The sequence below is a fragment of the Triticum urartu genome, chromosome 3 (genome assembly GCF_003073215.2).
Source record: "Triticum urartu cultivar G1812 chromosome 3, Tu2.1, whole genome shotgun sequence".
Classification (NCBI taxonomy): Eukaryota; Viridiplantae; Streptophyta; class Magnoliopsida; order Poales; family Poaceae; genus Triticum; species Triticum urartu.
Window position 1 is genome coordinate 302,588,541 of NC_053024.1, and position 25,257 is coordinate 302,613,797.

A 25,257-nucleotide genomic window follows, 5' to 3' on the forward strand; every position below is an offset into this window, starting at 1 on the left:
GGAGTGTTGTTCATATGCGGCTGGCCAGGCGGTTCAACCATCTGATTCACCACTGGCGGGTTACTGGCCCCTGCTCCAGGGGTATTGAGAAGGTCCCTCGACTCATAAACCAAGGGCAAACGACTCTGATGCTTTCTCCTCAAGACCTCGTGTGAAGCGTTCTGATCTACCTTGAGCCGATATGAATCTGCTTGAATCCGCTGTGCTTGGGCGTCCAAAACGGCCCTCTCTGCAACCATCCTGGTGTTTTCTGCCGCTAAGTCCGCCTTAGCCTACGCTATCTCATCACGCAACTTAGCTATATCTACTTTGTGCTACTCCTGGTTGTCTGGGGTTACCTTAACCTCCATCAGAGTTGCTAGAGCATCCAATAGATCTGCTAAAACTTGAGCCATCGAGCGGGCTGACCCGCCAGCACCTATAGTTGTCATTGCTGCCGCACCAGATGTTATGGCCGTGGCGGCTATCGAGCTGAGAACCGGCTAGGTGCCCGCCATGAAGATCGCCACCCTGTTTGATGGCTAGTGGGGGTCTGGAATACTGTCGCCATCGAAACAGCCCCCAAGCCGTCCATCTTGCAGTTGAGACATTGAATTGGTCTCGCCTGTGGACTCATCCTCAGAGCAGATTTCTGTCTCACCGCCAGAGACAGAACCTTCCAACTCAGCCCCATGGGTGAACCCAACGAAGACATGTCTTACAACGGATTGAGCCCGGGCGGGTCGTGCACGCTGAGCCATCTCAATGATGTCGGTGCAGATGTCCGGCTCAGGACCCGGCTCGCCAATCTTGCCGATGAAGATGTGGATTCCGCCGAAGGGGACCCGGTACCCGTACTCAATTGAGCCGGCCTCGGGGCCCCAGCCCGCATCGTCGACGTAAAGCTTGCCGCAACGACTCTTGGTCATCATGCCCACAGCGTATCCTTTGAGCCCTTCGAAGCTGCCCTTTAAGAAGTCGAAACCATCATGCGCTGGCCCCACGGTGGGTGCCAACTATCGTGGAAGTGTCACGGCAGATTTCCTCATAGGACTTAGTTGTGGAGCCATTACGACGAGGTTAGCTTAAAGGGGTTAAAATGGGACAAAGGACACGAGGAGTTTATACTGGTTCGGCCCCTTGCGGTGCAGGTAAAGGTCTACTCCGGTTTGAGGTGGTATTGCTAGGGTTTTGATTACCAGGGAGCAAACACGCTTTGCCTGGCTTTCGATTTGATGTTTCTTGCCCTAAGCCACTGTCGGGTCATCCCCTTATATACATGGGTTGACACCCTGCGGCCTACAGAGTCCCGGTCGGCTCATACAACATGTCCGGCTCAGTGACGTATCTTACATGCCTTACATTAAAAGTCTACACGTACATGGCGGTTTACACTTTATGGGCCGTAAGCCGCCCCCTGGTTAGGCCTTGTACTAAGCCTATATACGAACCATCATTGTTAATATCCTCTTGGGCTTTATCCAGATGACCCGCCATAGGGATGACCCGGCCCCTCCTGGGCGGGTCATACCCGATAGTCATATCCCCAACAGTATTGTTGATCCACCGTCGACCTCCTCTAGCCTCCACCTACGATTGTTCATCCACGGGCTCATGTTCATCCAGCCTCCACCGGCTACTGTTCAACCAGTCCTCCCTTTGCTGATAGAGTCCTGGTAGAATCGGACTGGTATCCCACGGTCCAGGAGGTGGTTACACGTTGCGATTAATTGATGTCCTTGGCCGCTAGGCTTACTTTAACTAATGTGTGGGGTTCGGCTATTCCTACCTTTGTGACGGGCCTCTTTCTTTTAGGAGAAGGGGTCCATGGGAAATTCGACAAAGTGCGCGCCATATTCTTTTGGGAGGCCGATGCAAAAAAACAGAAATATCATATGATTAGGTGGGCTGATTTGTGCCGTCCCAAGAACCAGGGTGGTCTAGATATTTGTAATACTCGGAAAATGAACCTGGCGCTCATAGCTAAATGGATTTGGATACTAGCCCAGAGAGATGTTAAAAAAACTAGCCTAGGGAGATGATGGACTCTAGTCCAGAATCCTCAAGGCTAAATATTTTCATTCCCCTTCCTTCTTTTCATCAAACATAAAGGGGTCTCAAATCTAGTCTAGGATCTATAAATGCAAGGAAATATTCCTCTTAGGGGCGAAATTTGACACTGGAAACGGATCTGACACAAAATTTTGGCCGTCGGGCTTGAATTCTTTTGGTCAAAATTTTGACCGTTCTATGCCACCTTCCCTAACTTGTACACAATTGCGACATCGCCGCACGTCCTAGTCAGTGAGGTATTTTTGTCAGGAATCGAGGTAAAAAATGTTAAAGATGGGATTGTGTTGTCACAAGGGAAATATGTGCAAGAAATACTTCAGAAAGTAGGCATGAAGGGTTGCAAGCCTTCATCTACGCCTTTGTCTACTTCTGAAAAATTGTCTCTGTATGATGGAGAGGCACTTGGCGCAGAGGATGTAACCAGGTATAGGAGCATTGTAGGAGCACTCCAGTACTTGACCTTGACTAGGCCGGATATTTCTTATCCAGTAAACAAAGTTTATCAGTTGTTACATGCCCCTAGTACTGTGCATTGGACAGCAGTTAAGAGGATACTTCAATATCTACAGGGAACCAAGAGTCATGGCCTCAGACTTGGTAAGTCAGATTCAATTCTAGTAAGTGTCTTTTCAGATGCAAACTGGGTAGACTGTCCTGATGACAGAAGATCAACAGGAGGCGTTGCAGTATTTCTTGGAGGTAACTTGATATCTTGGTGTGCTCACAAGCAACCCACTATTTCTAGGTCAAGCACAGAGGCTGAGTATAAGGCTTTAGCCAATGCCACTGCAGAAATTATTTGGGTTCAGAATCTGCTGACAAAATTGGGTGTTTATCATCCAAAGGCTGCATCACTTTGGTGTGATAATCTTGGTGCCAAATATTTGCCTGCTAATCCCATCTTTCATGCCAGGACCAAACATATTGAAATAAACTATCACTTTGTTCGCGAAAGGGTGGGAGATAAATTGTTGAATATTAGGTTTATACCTACTGGAGATCAAGTTGCAGATGGATTCACTAAGCCTCTTACTCTTAAGCAGCTTGAGGCCTTTAGACACAACCTCAACTTGGATAGTTGTGATTGAGGGGAGTGTTAAACATTGTAAACATACACGGTAGAATATAAACCGTATATGTGTTGTATTTGTCAGGGTGTGTAGGCGTGCGTGTTGTGTATTCGGTTAGGTCTCTGTGATATGATCTTATCTAGTTGTTAGCTAACTTGGAGATCAATCCGAGGCCTAACTAACTCTGTATCTATCCTGGCTTCGGCCCTTATATCAACATGCACGCGTCCCTGCATCGACTGCATACGCTTAACCCTATTCTTCAAGTTTCATATTGCTTTTTGTCCAAGAGGCTGTAATAAGGTAGCTGACTCTCTAGCTGCTCACGAAGCGAGTATGGGCCATGCATCTTCACCCTTTTTTTGCCGGATGGGGCGCCGGATTTTGTACACGCTTTGATTACAAGCGACATGGCTGGTCGTTCTGGTTAATGAAATGAAGGGCATCCAGACTCAAAAAAGAAATAAAGAAAAACACGGTGGATTGGGCCTTCCTGATGGAAGTCCTCCAAGATCTAGGATTTGGGCTCAAGTAGATTGCGTGGATGGCTGGATTGCTTGCATGCATCTTTCATCCACTAGGGTTCTTGTTAACCGAGTTTCGGGAGAGCTTATCTACAACAAGAGTGGGTCCCTTTCCCCGCTCCAGCAGCAGCATTGGGGAAGACCCCATTGGCTACCCAACCATGACTCCGAGCTTGTCAAGTGGTAGGCCAAGAAATTTGAGACACTTTGGACAGGTGTGACACCGGTGGCTTGGAAACTTTGGAAACATCGAAACAGGGTGGTGTTCAACGATGCTTCACCTTCGGCTAGTGTTGTGTGCTCAGCAGGTACAACTAGAGGGACGAAACTGGAGGACAGCGTGTTGCATTCTAGGGTACAAGGGTTGTCTGACAGCGAGTTGTCAGCGTGTGAAGACGTGGGCTCTAGGAGCCGTGGGTGTAATGTAGAACCTTTCTGGAGCCATCTAGGCGTTGCTTATCTATGATCTTCTTTTTTTGCGAGGGATTGATTATCTATGATCATCCTTGAAAAAACTCCATTCAACAACACTAACATTGTACAGGAATACCCAAGCTCTCTTCAAGTTTTGCTGCTGAGAAAGTAGTGTAGCTCAAAATAAGTCATGAACCCAACTAACCAACTTCATACAGGATGCATGTCCTCTGCTGGTCAAGCATCACATGCCATTCTGGTTCTAAGCAACTTGATCCAAAACCGATGGTGGGGATTCTGACGACAAGAAAACACCAAGACTTTCGGGCGTGTCCAGTTACACAACTGAAAGAAGAACGAGGCCACACCATGATATACTACTAGTATCTACCTTCTCTAGTAATCTGCACAAGCCACCACTTGCCCATCCTCCCTCAGCTTCTCTGCAGCAGAAAGCAGCAAATCCACCGCTGCAAAATTCCTACTTTCCAGCCTCGCATCATCATCCTTGTGATGCTGCTTCAGCATCTTCTTCTCATACCGTCTCATCCCCGCCTTTGCCCTCTCCACGCTACAATGCGAGCAATACCACTTCCCCTTGGGTATCCAAGTACGCCGAGGTGTTATGCAGTACAGATGATAAGCCTCGTCGCAGCCGTCACACAGAATGGTCAGGTCGTCATCTCTGTCAGATAGACAAACCCGACAAAGGCATGATGGACAGTACCAGCACGGTTTGTCCCGCTGCATAACGCTAGCAATCTGTTTAGACTTCAGACAGCAAATGTGGTAGTACTTGTATGGACAGTGGCTGTGACCACATACGAGGAATCTCTTGGCATCCTCTTCAGGAGTTCCACATATCTTGCATGAACCACCGGGGTCAATGTTCGACAGTTCCCGACCCTCAGTACTGGAAAGCACAGTTGCTCTTGACTTACCAACAGGTGTCTGTTCTTTGCATTCTGGGGGCCTGCACACCTCAAGTCTTTTGCATAGGACACAATTTCCATGCACGCAATTCGGTTCATAACCTCCTTGAGCTAATTCATTGCAGGTGGTACTGCTGCAGCCTTTGCAATACCAGCTTCCCGTCGACGTGGATGGTATCGGAGGATCAATGCATGACATGTGACACACTAACTTGCATACATTACATATGACGGTGCTGACACCTCTCGTCTCTTTGCCACATTGGTCACAGGCACTGCCCTTTTGAACATCAGAAACATCTGTTCGGTCTGGATAGTCCAATGGTTGGCATCCCTGTGAGTTCGAGGGTACTGATGTAGCTGATTCGACCAGTTTCTTGGGTTCAGAGCTGCCCAACACAGCTCCCTGTAATAGTGGTAGCATACTGTTGAGCAAAGCGAATAAATCCATCATGGAAACATCCAAGCTAGCAACAGAATAGTCACCTTGAGTTCCTCCTCACAACCACATGATCCTCTTTGTCTTCCAACCTAAAGAATGCAATACCAAATTCCAATGCAAAGGTGCTTATCAGTATCAAGTAAATGTATGAAAAAATATTCCTTTCTAACTGAAACATAGAGAAGTATAAAGCATTCAAAATATTAAAACTAAGAGAATATAATTAAAACCCAGCGACCAAAAACTTGCCTGATTTGTGTAGGAGGCTTCTGTGAGGCTTGAAAGATTATTTGCTAGGTCAATGATATCTTGGCCAGCCATTTTAAGATTTTCCCACAACTACACAAATATTTCAACTGTTAATTACCATTCACCACCCCAATTTTTTTTTAAATACATGCCATACAAAATAAATTTATAGTCAGTTTAGAAAGCAGTGAGTAGCAGATAACGCTTAGGGAGACCGAAAGGAACTGACGGCATAGCCTGAAGAGCTTGGATTTAGAGAAAGAACTGGGTATTGAACTCGTAAGAACCCAAAACTGGCAGGTAGTATGGTAGCTAGTCAGTTCAAGTCAGTGCGAACACCGAACTGGATAGAGCGCCGGTGGCACAGCCATTACGTTATTTCCTTTGAGGGATACACAACTTATGATTTGCAAATTTGCATTACTCTCATGATCATCTAATTGTTATAATTTTGAGTGATGACCATTGAAAACAAACATTATACAATTTGTTATTCCATGGTAGTGCACACAGAGAATACAGTGAACAATGGTAGACATGTACTCCTTCCATATATGGAGTATATATTAGATCTGTAACTATTCCATTGTATATAGTTTTCCTGCATATATACCATAATGCATACAAGTGCTATTCATAACAGGGGATCAGAACAAACTAGAATATCTCTCTAGAACCTCATAATATATGCTAACGGGATTTTACATATTTGCACATTGTCAAAGTTAGCTGTGAAACACAATACTAAAAGAAATATTGAAAGCTGAAAAGTTGCAAGATTATTACCAGTTTTAAATCATCTTTGAATATTTCAGGTGCACACCCATACTCTCCATTTTTCATTCTAGAGTCAATCACACCAAAATCGAAATACTTAGTCCTTTCCTCATCTTGATGCACAGTTTTGCGAAGAACATTGCATAACAAGGCAAAATCCTCTGATCTCAAAATGTCCACAAGAACGTTCTTGCACTCAGCAATACCCGTATTCCTTGACACTGTTCTGTCAGAATCCATTTCCACTTTGTCCCTGAGCTGATATAGTAGAGAAAAATATTGTGGGCATTTGATAAGACAATGCAATACAACTGGTCCCTAAATAAGAGTGTAATAAGTGTATAACAACAAAATACAACTGCAATTTTCTAGTAATAATTAGTCTTATCACTTACAGATTCAAATTCAGAGCAACTGTGGAGGACATCACGGATGCAACTCTGGATGCCAGCACCCTCCTGTACACCATGCAAATGCATCAGGCCATTCAAAACATATCTCCAGTGACTCCAACAGTCACTTCTTCTAGATAGCATCTCAGATTTGTTTGTGTTACTATATAATATTCCATGAGGCCTCTCCATGAGTGGCTGCATGATAAACCGTTCAAATTAGTACTTAAGAGATTAAGCCAGAGAAAATAATGATACAAGAGATAACTGTAATGTTACTCCTACAATTGAAATAAGCCTGTCAATTAAAAGATAATGACAAGTCTGTCAGTAATAAATCACTAGGTTAAGCAATCTTGACTATCGACTCTCCATTAGTATCCAAATTTCTACCCTAATGCTCTATAAGAAAATGGCCCAGCTAAAATTGATAATAAGTTCCAGGACAGTGAGTCCCTGCTGCACCCATGAAGCTGCTACAATTCGTTACTTGTGAGGAGATTGTACATTTATTCTAGCCCTAGACTTCTTGTAGAGGGGTCAAAATGCATTGCCTCCACCCAAAGACATACATGTCAGTAAAACACTGAATGTAGTCCACTAATCTATTCTCATAATTGATATCCCGATTCCAACACAGTGCAGGAAAAGAATAGAAGCAAACAAGGACTCACCTGAGAACCGGATATAGTATTTGATAACGCGTTGCGTGTATTTGATATACTGTTAGCTTCATCAAAAGCTTGGGAAGAACTACTATTCTGCACAGCTATAGTGAAATGCTCTTCATCAAATTGTGAACTCATAGAAGAGCAAAGAATGTCACCACTGTCAATACCGGCATGTGGACCTGATCTTCTCACTTTCTTCTTTTCCCTTGATATCATTTGGTCTCTAACCCTCTTAGCGGCATCTTCCGGAATTTTACAGCATCGAGGATGATTTTGCCAGCCAACAAGATGCCACTTTAATCTAGTTACACCATGATAGCCCTCTAAGCTGCACCACTTGCACTTCCAGTGTCCTTTTTCTCTGTCAAAAAACAGTGAATGTTCCCATGCATTGTCCCTTAACCTTGTCGGGTAACTGGAACGCACCTACAAATTCACACGGGGCATCTCGTAAATACAAAATAAATCATGACATGCATGTGCATAGTGAAATCATGCCATATGATATGAGAACTGCAAACAGAACACACCACTCATATAGTGCTATGATGAATGAGCTGTGCAAAAACTGACAATTCAACAGTACAACAAGATAGCACATCAACAAAGAATATAAATGAAACTGAGGAAGTTGGACACAGAACACTTAAAATAAACTAGGTTTGACTTTGGAGTGGTTCTTAGTAAAGTTAAATTTGCAAGGAATCAAGGAACAAGGACGCTTCTTTGTGGAACAGGGGTATATGTTAAAACGGATGAGCAATTGAGCATACTGCCCAAAAGGAAAAAGGATCAGAGTTAAACTGCAACTGATTACTTCAAACTTATATTTTCCAGCTCTGCGAGATACAGCAATAGAATATATTCATTCAATCCAAAAGAGGATGTGCAAGCACCAAAAGCAAATATAAAGTTTCCAACAGTATGCTCACTGAGACAGAAAGGTGTGTTCCCAATTTGAGTTGTGATATAAATACATGACAATAGCAATTAGCATCTTGGGTCTTAATTGATATTGAAGTTTACACTTTTCCCTAATGTCATGATAGATGTTTAGCAAATGGCAGGGTTGGTGAAGTCTGTTCAGTAGAACTGTGTCTATTCTGGAGAGAAGACCAGCAACCTGAGGGAGCGTCTTTAACTGTTAAAGTATCAGATGTTCAACAGTCAACACTGCAGGCCATTTCTTAACAAAATACCAGAGCAAGATCTTTTCAGTTTTGAGGTTGTACAAAAAAAGTGTGGCATAAAGAGAGATTAAGATTACATGGTTCCTGCTAAGAGAAGCCAATAAATATGCATTTTCCAAAAATCTCGCATGTCATACTTTGATTGTCCCGTGTAATGAGTCATGATTGTATTATTAGTAATTACCAATATACTTAATGGATTATATAAATAACCACAACTGGCACAAAACTGACAGAGCTAGCAGAAACTATAAATCATAGCCTGAACACTCTTCAACCCATTCCAGTTTCAACCAAACTGACATATAAAATAGCATGTCTTAAATTAATGGGCTGATTAATATAGCCACAGGGAATAATATAAATGAGAATACAGTTATAAAGTTCACCTCGCTCGACAAATCATTTATTGGCAATTGTGGAAGATTGCTAAATGCTGGATCATTGTTCTCCAGTATTACACTGGATTGTGCAAGAATTTGTGGCTCTGGAGGAGCTTGCTGCCCAGTCTTTCTCATCCCGGGCCTTCTCTTTATTAGAATATGGTGTTTTGCCTTTGCAAAAACTTCTTTAGGGACACTTGTGCACTTAGGATGACGAAAGACGCCAGCAAGATGATAATGGAGCCTAGATGTTTTGCCATGTCCATCCATACCACAGTACCTACACCTCCAATGCCTTGCAATTTCATCAATGATAACAATATGTTTCCGTAAGTTAAACCTGGTCTTCCGAGGATGTTTCAATATCTACAAATAAGTGTAGAATCAGAGAAGAAAACATTAAAAAAATAGCAACATAGAAACATATATTAAATACCGATTTTATTTAGTAGAAATTTGAAAAATAAGTAAGTGTCGAAATACAGTAGGAAAACAAAGTAGAATACCCCTTATTTTTCCTGTTAGTTTTGTTTATCATTCGCCTACCTTTTTTGGATTTTAATTTCTGGATAACTCTTACAAAACAAAGCATATGATTACACCATTGTTGCGTCTGAGAAGAGTAGGGAAGGACCCCATATCAAAGTTTAGTAAATTCCTATTACACTCAACACCTATCAGAAGAATAGAAAAAGCAAAACAAATATGGGAGTGACTATTTGTAAGAGCATCTCTAGCAGAACCCTTAAAAGCTCGTCACCCCATTAAATTCCGGCCGATATACAGGATGCGGAAAAAAAAACAGCCCGATCAGATACTGTAAAAACGGCCCGGCCCGTAAGAAATTTACGAGTAGCTTATAAAACTCTGCCGAATTCGCTATATATACCAGAAACCAGCCAGTTTAGGGTTTGCATCCAGCAAATCCCTTTTCCCCTCCGCCGTAATCTAGCACCCTCTGGTGACAAATCAAGATCCCTCCGGCCATCGTTTGCCGCGCGCACAGCCTCAAAAAACTGGCACCAATGTCTAGCGGAGGATGCAGGCGTGGTGGTCTAGGGGGCTGAGGCGCCTTGCTGCTGCAGAAGCGGGGCCGTCAAGACGACGAGGCCGGGAGCTCCGCCATCCGCCCGCCGGTGCAGGAATTGAGCTGCATGAGGGCGCAGGAGCGCGGCGCCCTCTCCCGCAGCGGCGTGAACGGACGTGAAGGAACTTGAACCGCCTGCACGAGCTCCTTTGGCCGACGACTAAGCGCCTCCAGGCGGCGGAGCGCAAGTTCTTCGAAGCGAAGGAGGCGGCCGCCGCCGGAGAAGAAGGGGCCGCCATGTGGCTCGAGGTGGTCACGGAAGAGTACGTCTCCGCGCAAGCCCTCTCCAGCTCCGTCATGGAGTATCATCTCCATGTCAAGAAGGATGATGATGAGTAGATCAGGTTTTTAATCTAGTATGTTTTCAAGTTTGTCGTATGAACTATGTTTAAATCTAGGGAAGTATGTGGCGGGAACTAGCATGTTTAAATTATTTATTTATTTTTAGAAAAGGAGGATGACCCCCGGCCTATGCATCTCGGCGATGCATACAGCCACTTTATTAATTATTATCACAAGACCTTACAAAGCCATACAACAGCAAGACTAAAGCCACCGTCTAAGCAACAACTATCGCTACACCTATCCAATTGATGAAAGGGCGCAGATAGTCTGGGCCTAATACCAAACAGACATCGCAACCAAACATAAACATCTAAGACCTGAGATCCCAACCAGGACGCCTGCCGGGTATGTGGCACCTACCAGTCTGGCGCACTCCTCAACCAGGACCCTGCCGGGTATGAGGCCGCCGCAGCCACCTGCCACCAATCCATCTTCAGAGCTGTACTGTTGCAAGTACCGTGCCAGGTCTCTCTGCCATCGACGCCACCACGACGCCCGACAACGTCGTCCTCCTGCGTGAGTCCATCCTCCCACAGCGAACTCCGAATCTGCACTGCGCCACGCCGTCAAGATCCGTCGCCATCAGTGTGTAGGATGAAACACAGCTCCACCAAAGAATCCGTCCTCTGGTCCCTCGATCACGTGTGTACCTCCAAGAATGACGCCCCCAAGGGAGGAACGACACCAGAGCGCCACCGTCATCCGATCATCCGATTTAGGGTTTCCCCTGGAGGTAGCTGAGAGTGGCCTTGAACTTCTCCACGGCGATGCCTTCAAGAAGGGAACGACGCAGATAGCGCCGCCACCGCCGGCCTTAGCAGAAGCCAAAGGCAAGTTTTCACCCAGAACAGTTCGAAGGGATCCAACTCTCGTGCACAGGCCGCCGTCATCACCAGCACCACCAGGCAGACCCTGGAGTACCGGCAAATCAGCGAGCCGCCGGCACCACCGCATCCAGATCGCCGGCCACGCCGGGCCGCCGCCATCCCCCGCGCCGTCCGGGTCAGAGACAGAGCCGCCGACCGCGCACAGGGACCGCCGCCGCCTGCACAAGCCGGAGCGTCGTCGAGAGCCCAGCGCCCGCCACCGCTTGCCGAAGCCAACCGCCGCCCGAGCACTGGCGCCACCGTGAAGCCATCAGATCGGGGAGGAAGACGTCGCGTGATGACCACCCTCGCGGACCCCGCCGCACGCCCGAGTGTCGGCGCCACCGCGGCGCCATCAGATCGGGAGGAGGAGGAGCCCGCGCCTCGCCGCCCCGCACAGACCACGCCGCCGCCATCGCCGCAGTGCCACCAAAGGGGAGCCCCGCAGATCCGCCGGCAGCCCAACCTGCCGCCGAGCCGAGCGCCGCCGCGAGGGCCGGCCGTCCCGCGCCGCCCAGGAGCCTCACGAGGAGGGAGGGAGCCCCGCCGCCGCCGACGCACGCGCGGGCTTTGCCCGGCGGCGAGGGAGAAGGAGGACGAGAAAGGAGAGCGGCGCGGCGATCTAGGGTTCTGCCCGGGCCGCTCGCAGGAGCGGCATGGGGGACGGCCTTCTTGTGGTCTTTTTTCTAGAACTGGCCAGCATGTTTAAATTATGCGGTATGTGTTGAAGGATCTGATCTTTCGTGCCGTCCGCTGTACCACAAATTCGGTTTACAGTATCCCATAAACGAAATTTGCGGTACCGCAGTTTACAGGATCTGCTAAAGATGCTCTAAGTCACCTGAAAACTAAATTTGCGTAAGTCGATTTTTTGGGCCATCGGACCGAAATCGGACGTCCTGCCTTCTTTCTTCAACCTCCCGTCTGTTCCTTCCTCTGGCCACCCGATCTAGTGCCAGCCGGGCGGCCTGCCACCGCTACCCGCGGCGCTCCCGTGCACGCCTCACCCTCCCCTGCCCCCCTCCCACCGTCGTGTTACCGCTGCCCCAGGCCATCCCTCTAAACCTCCCCGGCGTTAGATTTCTCCGGTGAGCCCGCACCTCCCCACCCAAACCAGTCAACCCTCGGACTCATCGCGGCGCCGTACTCAGCCTCGAGGCTGTGCATGTCTTCTCTCCATAATCGACTTACGCGAATTCAAAATTCAGGTGACTTGCAAATAGGTTGTGCGAAGAAATATATGGCAGATATCTTAGTAGCTAATAAAAGATATGCAAACAATTGTCGAAACAGATGACAAGCCAACCACTTGAAACTACCACATTGAGGGAAGCACCCTTTAATCTATAAGTTACAATCTAAAACAGTAGTCCTCGATCTAAATTTATTAGGAGGGACTACCTAAGTTTGAAGTCAAATATGACAAATCCAGAAGTGACCGATTCTTTCATGGATGGTGTTTCATAGCTCCATGGAGCTACGGCAGGAATGTTACATCATAATTAGTTTGCATGTAGATATGAGCATAGTTTACAATAAATTATTGATAGGCGTATGACCAGTTATCCTGGCTACACGTGAACCAAGGGTGCACGATATACTGCTGCGTTGTAAATGGCCAAAAACCCAATTACATTTTATTTGAAAATAAATGAACTTCATGCTGGACATACAACCATTTTTTAATGGGTTGTGCACGCCTCACCCTCCCCTGCCCCCCCCCCTCCCACCGTCGTGTTACCGCTGCCCCAGGCCAACCATCGTGGGTCGTCATCGACTGGAGGTGGCCGTGGATACGCATGGCAAAGTGATGGATCCGAGGAGCGTCCGTTTTATGCGCCACCGGGAAACTTCGTGGAGGGGGCTTCTAGTCCGGATTATCGGTCCCGAGGAGGCTACCGGGGCTTTCGTGGTGGTAGGGGCGGGGCTAGGCGTCCGTCCCACTACCGGCAGCATCCCCCTCCTCCACCACCGCAGGCTACGGCCGTCACGGCCGACACTGAGGCCTTTGATACGGGCAAGTCGTCGGAAACGGCGGAGATGCAGCCAGCAGATTTATCGGGAGAGGCCATGGCGGTGGTCACTGCGATGGCTTCTACCAAGGTCCCGGTACCCTTGCAGGATGGGGTCAAGGGTCGTGAGCATAGTTCTGACAAGCTTTCTGACAAGCCGGATGGTCAGAGGGCCGCTAAGTGGGGGCGCAAGAAAGAGAAGATGATTTGCTACCGTTGCGGTGAGCAAGGACATTCACGCCAAGTCCAAACTTCATGACCACAAGAGAAGACCGCGAGACAAGCACCACCAAGACGGAACTACGGCTACACCAACCACTCTGGCATCTTCGCCAAGCGACTTCAAGGCATCTTCGCCTTCGGATATATGGCATCTTCGCCAATAAGCACCTCAAGACTACGCTCAAGAGAAGCTCCCCAAGCTCAAGTCCACGACTTCCACGAGCTACTACGACCTCGACATCGACCACGTGATTCCTTTCTATGGGACTCAAGAACCCGAGGAGTATCTCGAGTGGGAGCGTTTGATGGACGACTACCTCAAGCTACATCAAGTCCCTCCCGAAGATCAAGTGAAGTGCGCCACAAAGAACTTCCACGACTACGCGTCCACATGGTGGCTTCACATACCTTCAGAGAGCTACGACATGAGTTGGCCCAAGACAAAGAGAGCTTTGCGGCGAGAGTTTGTGCCTCCAACCTACACGGAACAACTTCAACGCCAATTGGAGAACACCATCCAAGGATCCAAGTCCATCGACGAGTACTTCAAGGAGATGAAGATTGCCTTGCGACGAGCCGGCGTGGACGACCCCATTTCGATGAAGTTCCACTTCATGATGGGATTGCACAACGACATCTCCAAGACGATCTTCCTCGAGAACTACAAGTCCCTCGACGACAACTACATTGGTGCTCTCAAGGCGGAACAAGGACTCATGAAGGCCAAAGTTTCTCCACCCCAAGCTCACTTCGCGACGACTAAGCTCCCTGAGAACGAGCATGAGGCTAGTACCACCACGATGTCCAGGCCCGACGAGCTCCAAGACGATACTCCCAAGTTCGACGCCATCCCTCTTTGTGGCATTGACGATGCCGAGTCCTCCATGACTCTTTTTCAAGACGGTACGGCGACGAGTACGACTACGGAGACCCTCAAGGACCAAGCTTTGGAGGCGAGTGACAAGGTGGCGAGCAAGGATGATGCTTCCATCTTAGGAGGCGAGAGTGATGATGTGCCATCTTCGGCTTTCATACACGGTGACGACAACGAGATGGTTGAGCATGGGATTTTCCCTTCGACCACGGCGACGTATGATGACTTGAGTGACTTGTGCCACCATATTGAGAGTGAGAGTGACTTCACCACTAGCCCCATATATGTGTTGCCACAATTCCCATGTGAGGAGAGCCACAACCCCCACCACTTGAGTGAGATGAGTGACTCCACCATATGTGAGTTTGAGTGCACCTATTTTGAGGGAGTGAGTGAACCACCACATAGAGAGAGTGAGATAGTTGATAGGTCATGTGAGGCCACTTTTAACACTAACGACTTGACCACTACCTCTATTGTGTCTTCTCATTTGGTGCTAGGTCCCTTATATGATGATGCGCCGATTCTCGACGACTTCGTCCTACCTTTGGACAAGACGATGGCCATGATGGAATATGATGCACCCCCCACATGGTTCCATCACAATGATGATCTTGACCACCATTCGGTCTTTCCCACCTCACCTACACCACATGAGTGGAATGACAATGGTAACATAGGTGAAGGTGATGCTTTAGTCCCACTAGTGGACATTCTTGACATTGATTGCTTGCATGACGTTGATCCACCTATTTCCATGATTCATGCTAGTGCGACTTCCTCATGTGATGATTGGTTGCCCATTTACGATGAGTATGATGATTCTCATGTGAAGTCTATTAGTTGTGATGCCATGTTGCATAGGATTTCTTATGCTAATTCTCTCGGTCACATCATGTTTGCCAATCCGCTTGACTTGTCATATGCTATGCATGAGATCGACCACATGTCATATTTGCAATCTCTTCATAGTGACTATGCATATGCCATTAAGATTAACCCAATTTACACTTATGGCATAGATGACAAGCCTATGGTTATTGGCATTTGTTTCTCTTGTGATGATATTGACATGCTACCTTTGCATCATTTATCTCATATACCATGCCATAACCACCTAGCTTCGGATATGCATTGCTTTGGATGTTGTCCATTTTCTTCATATGATGTTTCCAATATTGCTCATGAGGAGACCCCCATAGTTTCCTCATACATTTTAGGAGATTTTGATCACTCCCATCCATTGCATGATCCTCATACTTATGTGCACAATATGCTCCCCATGAATAAACATGATATTGATGTGCCATATATTTGTATGCTCAATTTGCATCCCCATCGTGTTATACACAATAACTATTCTTTCATGATGGATGACATGTTCTTATACCATGCATCAAATTTCTTTGAGCAACGCTTATCTTGTGCTAACTTTCACGTGCACATACACATCATGATGGATGATGTGTACATTTACCACACACACAATTTCTTCCGTTTGTGTCTCTTTTGTGTAGGTACCCATGAATTCTTGTCAACCTCGCAATCTCATGAGTTGACAAAACGAGCTCTAGAGAGCAATGATGACTTGGGATCCCATGGAGTGTCTTTCCCACCGCTCTCTTCGCGCAAATACTTCGCGCATTTCTTCTACATGGCCCTCACTTGGCTATGGGTTGTTGTCCATTATATATCCTTTGCCCATCTTGCCATGTTCACTTTGCATGATATGCTCATTCATATGCTTTTGCCATGCATTTGTGACCCATGCTTTGCATTACACATGATGATTGATTCTCATACTTGTATGTGTATTTGTAAGCTTGGTGGAGATATTGCTTGTTATTGCGATGTTTGCTTTGTACCCCATGCCTATGATGATACTTTCATCTTGCTTTGTGTTTGTGCTTGCGATATGTCATGTGCATTGCCTATGCCTATTATTTGCTCTCATGACACGATTGCCATGATTTACTCTAGTATGTTGCATCTTCGCACTACTAGCTTGCACGACTTGATTACTATGCTTGACTTGATTGCCTCACACATGATGAACAATTGCTCTTTCTATTGTGTTGAGTGCCACACTATATTCACTACACCCCATGCACATTATGCTTGGATTGTCTTGCACTTGACCCATGTGTTTAGACACTTCATTTTACTTGGTGTTGTGAATGATTCATATGCCTACCATCGACCTTACATTGAGCAATTTGTGAATGCTTGCTATGAACTTGAGGTAGATGCTTCTTCTCTTGTCACACATATTTGCATCACTACCTCACATTCACATGCTTGTTTCCATGATGTCCTTCTTTGTGCTCAATTTATGTGCTTACATGCCATGTCACAATCCTTTGTCACACCATATGCTATGCTTGATGACAACACTTGTTGGGTGAATCACCTCTTGAATGCTTGGTTTTGCACTAACGCTAACCGCATTTGTTTTTCCAAGTGTTTGTTCTCCTTGCTCCTTCTGAAGGACTCACGAGACGGTGCGACATTGAAGAGTGCCCATTTCAAGCTTCAAGATGACGAGAACTTGGTGATCGACCACTACAACACGGCGATGCCATCTCTTTCCCATGGTGATTTGGATTTCGATCCGAGGTCGGATCTTTCCTAAGGGGGAGGGGATGATGCGGAGCATCCTATGGACATCACCATGTCAAGAGTTCATTCAGCAAGTGACACGTGCGACATCTACTTCACATACATAAAGGTGAATCCTCTCCTTTACACGTGCTCACTTGACCCCTTCGAGGACGGTATACTACTTGACCCTCCATCGTGCATGCATAGGTATTGTCGGAGCTTCACGGATGACGAGGAGGAGTGCAAGCGCCAAGGATCACCTACACCATCCGCGAGGGAAGCCTGGAAGAGAAGACGCAAGAAGAAGAGCTGTTGAAGAAGCTCCAGCCACCGGACGACCGGTCGGGTCCGGACGTCCGGCGCCTGAAGATCCACCGGACGACCGGTCTAGACCGGACGACCGGTGTCCCTGCACCCGAGCCAAACGAGCGGACGTCCGACGCCACCGGACGACCGGTCCAGACCGGAAATCCGCTACACCAACATCCGAGCCAGATCGAGCGGACGACCGGCCTCTACCGGACAACCGGCCGCCCACGAGCCACCGGACGTCCGGTACCTGGCTGTGTCCAGTTGCGGGCTGAGGCCCATGTACCCCTTCACTTCCCCCCATTTGCACTAAGACTATAAATAGACCTCTCCCTCCTCCTTTCTAGGGTTAGCGTTGTGATAGCTCATTTGAGAGATAGAGCTACGCTCATCCATTACAGATCTACTCCACGAGAGAGACCGCGGCCCCTCTACGGAGAAGATCCCCTTGGATTCAAGACCCCCTCTTGGGTGGCCCCATCAAGACCTCCTCACGGAGAAGAACCCGGTTACCGTTTGTATCGTCCGTTGTTGACTTTGGATCTTGTATCTCTCTTTGTGTTTCGAGGATCTAGCACATGTGTGATCTATTTCTTGTTGGTTGAGTGTTTCTCTTGTGTTTTCCCTCGTTTTCCCCCTCGTGTTCTTCGTGTTCCTCGTAGGGATCCGCTCCTTTCGTGAAAGATCGGCCATCTAGGGTTCCACCCTACATCAGGTTCTCTCGGGCCCGGCTGTGGCTGCCTGTCAAGCGTGGTGGCGGCGAGTCTCGCGGCCTCTAGGCACCGTGGAGGTGTCAGCGGCGGCGTGTGCTCGGTCTGGTGGTGCTGATGATGGCAGCGGCCCGTGCATGAGAGTTGGATTTCTTTGAACAGATCTGGGTGAAAACTTGCTTTCGGCTACTGCCAAGGCCGGCGGTGGCGGCGCTATATGTGTCGTTCCCTTCTTGAAGGCATCGCCGTGGAGAAGTTCAAGGCCACTCTCTGCTACCTCCGGGGGAAACCCTAGATTGGATGATCGGATGACGGCGGCGCTCTGGTGTCGTTCCCCCCTTGGGGGCGTCATTCTTGGAGGTACACACGGGATCGAGGGACCAGTGGACGGCTTCTTTGGTGGAGCGGTGCTTCATCTCACACATTGATGGCGCGGCGGATCTCGGCGGCATGGCGCTTTGGAGACTCGGCGTCCGATGCGCGGAGATGGACTCGCGTAGGAAGAGGGTGTTGTCTGGCGTCATGGTGGCGTCGATGGCAGAGAGGCCTGGCAAAGTCGATGCATTAGTTTCTGCTCTGAAGACGGATGGAAGATGGCGGCGACGACACAGAGAGTGCGTCGGACCAGCTTGTGCCCCAAACCTAGTATGTGGCTTGGTTGGGGCCTCTGGCTTTAGATGTTAGGCATTTGTGCGATGCCTGTTTGATATTAGGCTCGGACTATCGGCATCCCTTCATCAGGTGGATAGGAGTAGCGACAGTTGTTGCTAAGATGGTGGCTTCAGACTACCTGATGTACTACTTTGTAAGGTCTATGTGAATAATAATCAATAAAATGGCTGCATGCATCGCCCAGATGCAGAGGCCGGGGGTAATCCTCCTTTTCTAAAAAAATATATAATTATAAATACGTCACTTAGTAATGATATCTATTTAGTTAGGAAAGAGATCAGTTTAGTTAGCAAGATAAAGTATATGGTTTTTAAGGAAGGTCGAGATTCTATTCTTGGGTATCAAGTTGAGTCTTCCGTACAAAAGGGACTCCATGTACCTGTATGGACTATCTAATGAATGAGAATAAATTAGAAAAGATATAATCCCTGTCCTCAACTTCTCCCCCTTTCATCCCCGGCACCATGGACGGACAATCCTCGGAGCTGTGCCCCAAACATTGTCACATATACAAGTCTTAGGACCTGTACCAATCATAGCACTTGACAGGCTGCTGGGATTTTAGCGATAGAACCATTGCCGAAAGTAGATGCGGAGAAGATGTTCAATGACGAAGTTCTGCGATGCCTACCACTCCAGGAACCCTTGCTCGGGTGCTCCTCACAGTGTACTATATAGACATAATACAACCGGCAAGAAACCAACGAGTCTTTGATAACATCTCTGACCACCCACCACAGCCATTCTAGATACCTAGACATCAGTACCAATGGTGTCTAGACCGTCCTTCTCGTGATCCTGTGTCTATGCCTCTGCCTAGTGTAATTCGGTTGCCACAGCCTTTATATATTAGGTCCACGTTGAAGTGTTTGAATCCAAAAGCAAACTCTCCACAAATACCAAGCCCAACTGTAGCACTACAGAAATATTCGACACAAACTCCAACAAACGTTAAAACTAGTGAGGTCAAAGCTCAAAACCAACCAATAAATCAATGGCACAAACACAAGCAACTCTTTTCTCCAGGACAGACTGAACACTAAATATTATTTCTTACACCAGGTTTGGAAGGAGAATTACCTGTTTGTTTTGTGAATTCTCAGTGTTCTTGTCCACAATCTGGTGCTCATTATTTAGTACATGATGCTTTTCATGCTCCATTGGTAACTGCTCCTCGGGCCAATCACTGCATATCTTTGACTGTTCATAATTCTCAACTGGTTGTCCACAATGATGTTTACCGCATTGGTTGCTTCGAGCTGCCAACTTCTAAGAGAAAAAAAAATAGGTGGGTAAGTTCAGATGCTATAATGGCAACTTGGAAGAGCTAAGATGGGTTACTAAGACAAAAAAAGATGATGTATCTGATGTAAGTTTCTTGTCCAGGTTTAAGAAAAACCCAGGAAAAATTAATATCATGCAATAGCAGGTTTCACTGCTTTGGCACTATTTCTTTTGCAGATCATCAAGATACTTGACTATTTGAGTAAGCATGTGATAATCAGTGATCTTGGATAGCATTGATTTACACAAGAATCATGCTTAAAATCTTACCACTTAATGTTCTTTAAAGAATAAATCAATTTCTGTACCGTGTCTTTTTGTTTCCTCTTCTTTTCTTTTCATGAAACTGCACAAAGTACGAATGGCATGATACGCAAGTTTGTACTGTCTCCATCCTATTTTACATCAAGGCAGTCCCCATTCTCCAATACACAACTTTGTCCGCTAGTGTTTTCTATTATACGTTAAAAATATAAACATAATGATGGAAATAACTTTGATAACAAATCCAATGATGCAATTCCTGAGTGAGAAATCTTATCCGTGACCAAAATTTCAATAACAATGGCTTCAGACAGTAGAAATGATATTTGAAAACGAGGAAGTAAGGAGTAAAAAAAGTAAATGGATCAGCAACAATGTTTAACTTCCAAATACCATTATTTGAAAACGAGGAAGTAAGGAATAACAAAAAGTAAATGGATCAGCAACGCTGTTTAACTTCCAAATACCATTATTTGAAGGTTGCTGATCATTTTTACATGGTAAATGATATTAGGTTAACTTTGTATACCTCATCAATAGCGCACTTCTCCGATGTTTGCATATGCATACCATTATTTGAAGGTTGCTGATCATTCTTACATGGTACAGTCCCTTCCTCTTTTGATCCTAAGCAAAAAAACATTTAACACAATCAATTTTTTCGCTATTCAAAAGATGAAGTGCTGCTCTTTTCTCTTCAACGAAGTTCAATACTTTCTTTGACATTGCAATTGGAATTTTCAGGCAGCTCTTTTTTTTCGAGAAAACGCAAAAGCTTTGAGTTTCATTGTATTGAAAAGGAGTTTGGTACAATCCTCCTAGGAGGCTGGTTAGAAGGCAAGTACAGGCACATTAGTGAACATCCCAGGTTTTCAGGCAGCTCTTACCAGTAAGATGAGCCTTCAATGTAGTTACGGCACCTTGTATTGAGTTATCACACTCTAAGTTCAACTTCTGCAAGAAATTTAGAAGTCTATTAACGTCTTACTCATTATAAGAAATCTATAAGTAGTATCACCAAAAGTCTGTTAGGATTTTAGCGATTGAATCATTGCAGAAAGTATGGCGAGGTGATGTTTGATAATGGGGTTCGGTGATGCCTACACTCTGGCAGCCCTTACTCGGGTTTCTCCTCCATGTGTACTAAATCGACATAGGCTACCCGGTGCCTTTATATATTAGGCACAGGTTATAAGTGTTCGACTCCAACACAAAACCCTCCACTAATACCAGTCCAAATGTAGCCCTATACACCATTCGACACAAATTCCGACAAACTTCAAAATCCCTATTATTGTGTTGGTTTTTTGAAGGAAACTACCTCTCTGTTTTGTGGATTCCCATTGTTCTTGTCAACAATGTGGTGCTCATTATTTAGTAAATGGTGCTTGCCATTCTCGATTGGCAACTGCTCCTCTGCCCAATAACTGCCTTTCTTTGACTGTTCATAATCCTCAACTGGTTGGCCACTATGTTCTGTACCACACTGGTTGCTTCGAGCTGCCAACTTCTCAAAGAAAACAAACCAAAATAGGTCAGTAAGTTCAAAAGAACTAACATAAGTTATAAAAAAACAAAAAGATGGCGTATCTGGTGTAAACCCCCTTTTCTATTTTAAAAAGGACCCATGTGAACTTTGTATGCATGTTTTTTGAAAGTAGATTTCATTGTTTTGGCACTCCTTTTTCTGCTTGTCAATTTTACAACTTTCAGATGTAAAGTTCACACGAGTCGAAAGTTAACACTGAAAGACATAGTGAGCGGTTAGATAGTCCACATGCCAAATTTTAAATTGCAACATGCTAACTTATAGGTGCCTGACGGAGTAGAACCCAGCAGACCCCTCGATGGAGTGTTGTGACTAGCCGGAAAGAGCAGAGGGGAAACAGGAGACCGGATTACCTAGGTTCAGACCCTCACGGTGGAGGTAAAGCCCCTACTCCTGCTCATGTTAGATTGGTATACATGGGTGTACAGGGTACAATGGTGAATCAAGGGTGATGGTAGGTATGAGATTGGATACCCTATCGACTAGCCCTGCCCCGACTTATAAAAGATACCTGGGGCCTAGGGTTACAAGAATCCTAGCCGATCTAAGGAGGTGGAGGAAACCTCCTAGGACCCGGCTTCCTTGTCTTGCACTCCAAGTACTCAGGGTCCTTCCTTCTAAAGGGCCCACGGCCCGGGATGATGGCCCAAACCCGGCTCCCGGTGGCGCGAGGCACCCCTGAGCTAACACCATCAATGCCCTCAGAAGTAATTCACAGTTTCACACTCATGGATCTTGGACCTTGACTCAGGACAACCCGCACTGACTCAAGATACTTGCCTACTTGGGTAAATATGATGTGGAGCATCCTATGGACATCACCATGTCAAGAGTTCATTCGGCAAGTGACACGTGCGACATCTACTTCACATACATAAAGGTGAATCCTCTCCTTTACACGTGCTCACTTGACCCCTTCGAGGATGGTATACTACTTGACCCTCCATCGTGCATGCATAGGTATTGTCAGAGCTTCACGGATGACGAGGAGGAGTGCAAGCGTCAAGGATCACCTACACCATCCGCGAGGGAAGCGTGGAAGAGAAGGAAGAAGAAGCCTGGACAAGCTTCTGGAAAGCCCGGAACTTCCGGCCGCTGCCCGGAACTTCCGGCCACCGGAACCTCCGGCCATCCCGGAGCTTCCGGCCCTGCTGCACCGAAGCCGTCCGAGACTGTGCCAACTCTCTGGATAGCCCAGACCCTGCCCGGACCTTCGCCCGGAACCTCCGGCGCCCGGACCTTCCGGCCGTCCCCAGAACTTCCGGCCCTGCCTGCGCGCAGACACTCGGGCCGAAGCCCATGTACCCTTTCGCCCCTCACTTACCCCTTCGTGGACCTAGACTAATATATACTCCTCCACCTCCTCCTTTCTAGGGTTAGCGTTGTGATAGCTCATTTGATAGATAGAGCTACGCTCATCCATATCGGATCTCCTCCGTGCGAGAGACTGCGGCCTCTTCGGAGAAGATCCCTTTGGATTCAAGCCCCTTTCTAAGGGAAGATCCCCCTGTGGATTCAAGACCTCCTCACGGAGAAGACCGGCTACCCTTGTATCGTCCTTAGTTGTCCGTGGATCGTGTATCTTCTCTTATGTATTCGAGGATCTAGCACATGTGTGACTTATTCTTGTTGGTCTAGTGTTTCTCTTGTGTTCCCCTTGTGTTTTCCCTCTCTTTCCACCTCGTGTTCTTCGCGGGATTCCGCTCCTATTGTGAAAGATCGGGCCACTAGGGTTCTACCCTACATCATCTTGGTATCATGAGCAAGGTTGATCACGATTTCGGAGCCCCCCTCTTTGTTTTCTAGCCTTCTTTTGCTTGATTTCGTCCTAAATCCGAAAATCCCCACCAAAAATAGCCCCAAATTTTTTTTTGATTTGTTGGTTTGGATGATGTTTTGTTGATTTTGATCCATGGATTTGCTTGGTTTCAAGTGGATCTAGCATCTCCCCAAGTTTCACCACTTTCCATCCACGAAATCGTCTCAATTTTGCCCCGGGAAATCGAGTTTTTCCGCCCCCGTTCTCAGATCTGGAATTTAGGGTTCGTCCCGGAAGAAATTCCACGACCCCCGGAAATTCCGGACACCCCCGGAACTTCCGTCCCAGCCCCGAAACTTCCGGGCTAAACAGAAAGTTTACCCCAAAAATTCCCAGACTCCCAGCAGTTTTTGCACAACCCCCGGAACTTCCGGCCACCCCCCTGAACTTCCGGAGCCCGGAACTTCCGGCCCTCGGCCCGGAACTTCCGGCCTAACCAGAAACTTTCCCCGAAATTTCAGCATCACCCTCCTTCACCGTTTTCATCACAACTTTTCGCTCCGAACTCCGATTTGAGTGTTCTTTGGCTCGTTTTGAAGCTATTGACGTGGCCGAGGACCTCACCTTGGTTTCACCACCTTTTGACCCCATCAAATTTTGTGAATTTTGGCATCTTTGCCTAGGGCTTCCACCACATCATCCGCTACACCACCACCGACTTCCGCAACCTAACCAATTTTGTTCCCCATAGCATTAGCGATTGTTTGAGTTGTGACTTGAGTCTCCTAAGGTGTTTCGGCTACTTAGGGACGGTTGCTTCCTCATCAACCACCACCACCACTTCCGCATAGGCTTACCCACCATACACTTCCGCCACCCCAACCTAACCCAATTTTGTTTGTGTTGTGAGTTGTGTCTCCTAAGGTGTTTCGGCTACTTAGGGACCGTGCTTCCAACTCCGACTCACATAACCCAATAACCCTCCACTTCCGCATTGCCTACTCGCATAACCCATCATTGCATTGCCGCAATCCCATTGAGCTTCCACAACACCACCACCGCATCCCGCTACCACCATTTTGACATTTGAGATTTTGAGTTCGCGGTTTTTCCGTTTCCTAAGGTGTTTCGGCTACTTAGGGACGAGTCTCCATCATCTTGGTATCTCCATCAAGATCACCGCCACTCATCATCGCCAAGGACGGTAACCTCCATATCATCTTGGTATCGTGGTATCCCCCCATTGTATATTCCCTTGCCATTGCATTGATAACCCCTAGCCAATTTTGTGTCACTTGCCTATCGAGACTAGCCATTTGAGTATTGCCGGCAACGTTACTTGTGCACATTAGTGATCTACACCATACATACCATACCATATTGGTATCATATCATCTCGTGTGCCTCAAGTTTGTTCCCGCATATACACAATAGCTATCTTGGTTTGTGCATTTCGCAAAATGGCCATACAAAGAAGAAAAAAAAGAATAAGCTTTTAAGCAAAAGAGAAAGAGCAAAGAAGCTTGTAAGCAATAGCCATAGCATCATACCACATTGCATATAAGATCATCTTGGATCACCTTGTGAGAAACACCGGGAACCATACA

At 46.8% G+C, this 25,257-nt stretch overlaps 1 protein-coding gene across 5 annotated transcripts in view; it reads right to left on the reverse strand.

Moving 5' to 3' along the window:
* Positions 1 to 4,136: 4,136 nt before the first annotated feature.
* Positions 4,137 to 25,257, reverse strand: part of LOC125543874 — a 28,716-nt gene continuing 7,595 nt past the window's right edge. For 2 of the 5 annotated variants that reach the window (XM_048707366.1, XM_048707363.1), the window contains exons 5-15: positions 21,664 to 21,849; positions 21,230 to 21,296; positions 20,872 to 20,969; positions 19,875 to 20,063; positions 9,103 to 9,462; positions 7,527 to 7,949; positions 6,856 to 7,050; positions 6,470 to 6,778; positions 5,684 to 5,773; positions 5,479 to 5,523; positions 4,137 to 5,398 (exon numbers count right to left, since the gene is read on the reverse strand). In XM_048707366.1, coding sequence (XP_048563323.1) covers positions 4,457 to 5,398; positions 5,479 to 5,523; positions 5,684 to 5,773; positions 6,470 to 6,778; positions 6,856 to 7,050; positions 7,527 to 7,949; positions 9,103 to 9,462; positions 19,875 to 20,063; positions 20,872 to 20,969; positions 21,230 to 21,296; positions 21,664 to 21,849 — 2,904 coding nt within the window. In that variant the 3' untranslated portion in view covers positions 4,137 to 4,456. The remainder of the gene's footprint in view (positions 5,399 to 5,478; positions 5,524 to 5,683; positions 5,774 to 6,469; positions 6,779 to 6,855; positions 7,051 to 7,526; positions 7,950 to 9,102; positions 9,463 to 19,874; positions 20,064 to 20,871; positions 20,970 to 21,229; positions 21,297 to 21,663; positions 21,850 to 25,257) is intronic. The other 3 variants (XM_048707364.1, XM_048707365.1, XM_048707367.1) reach the window with 3 other exon arrangements.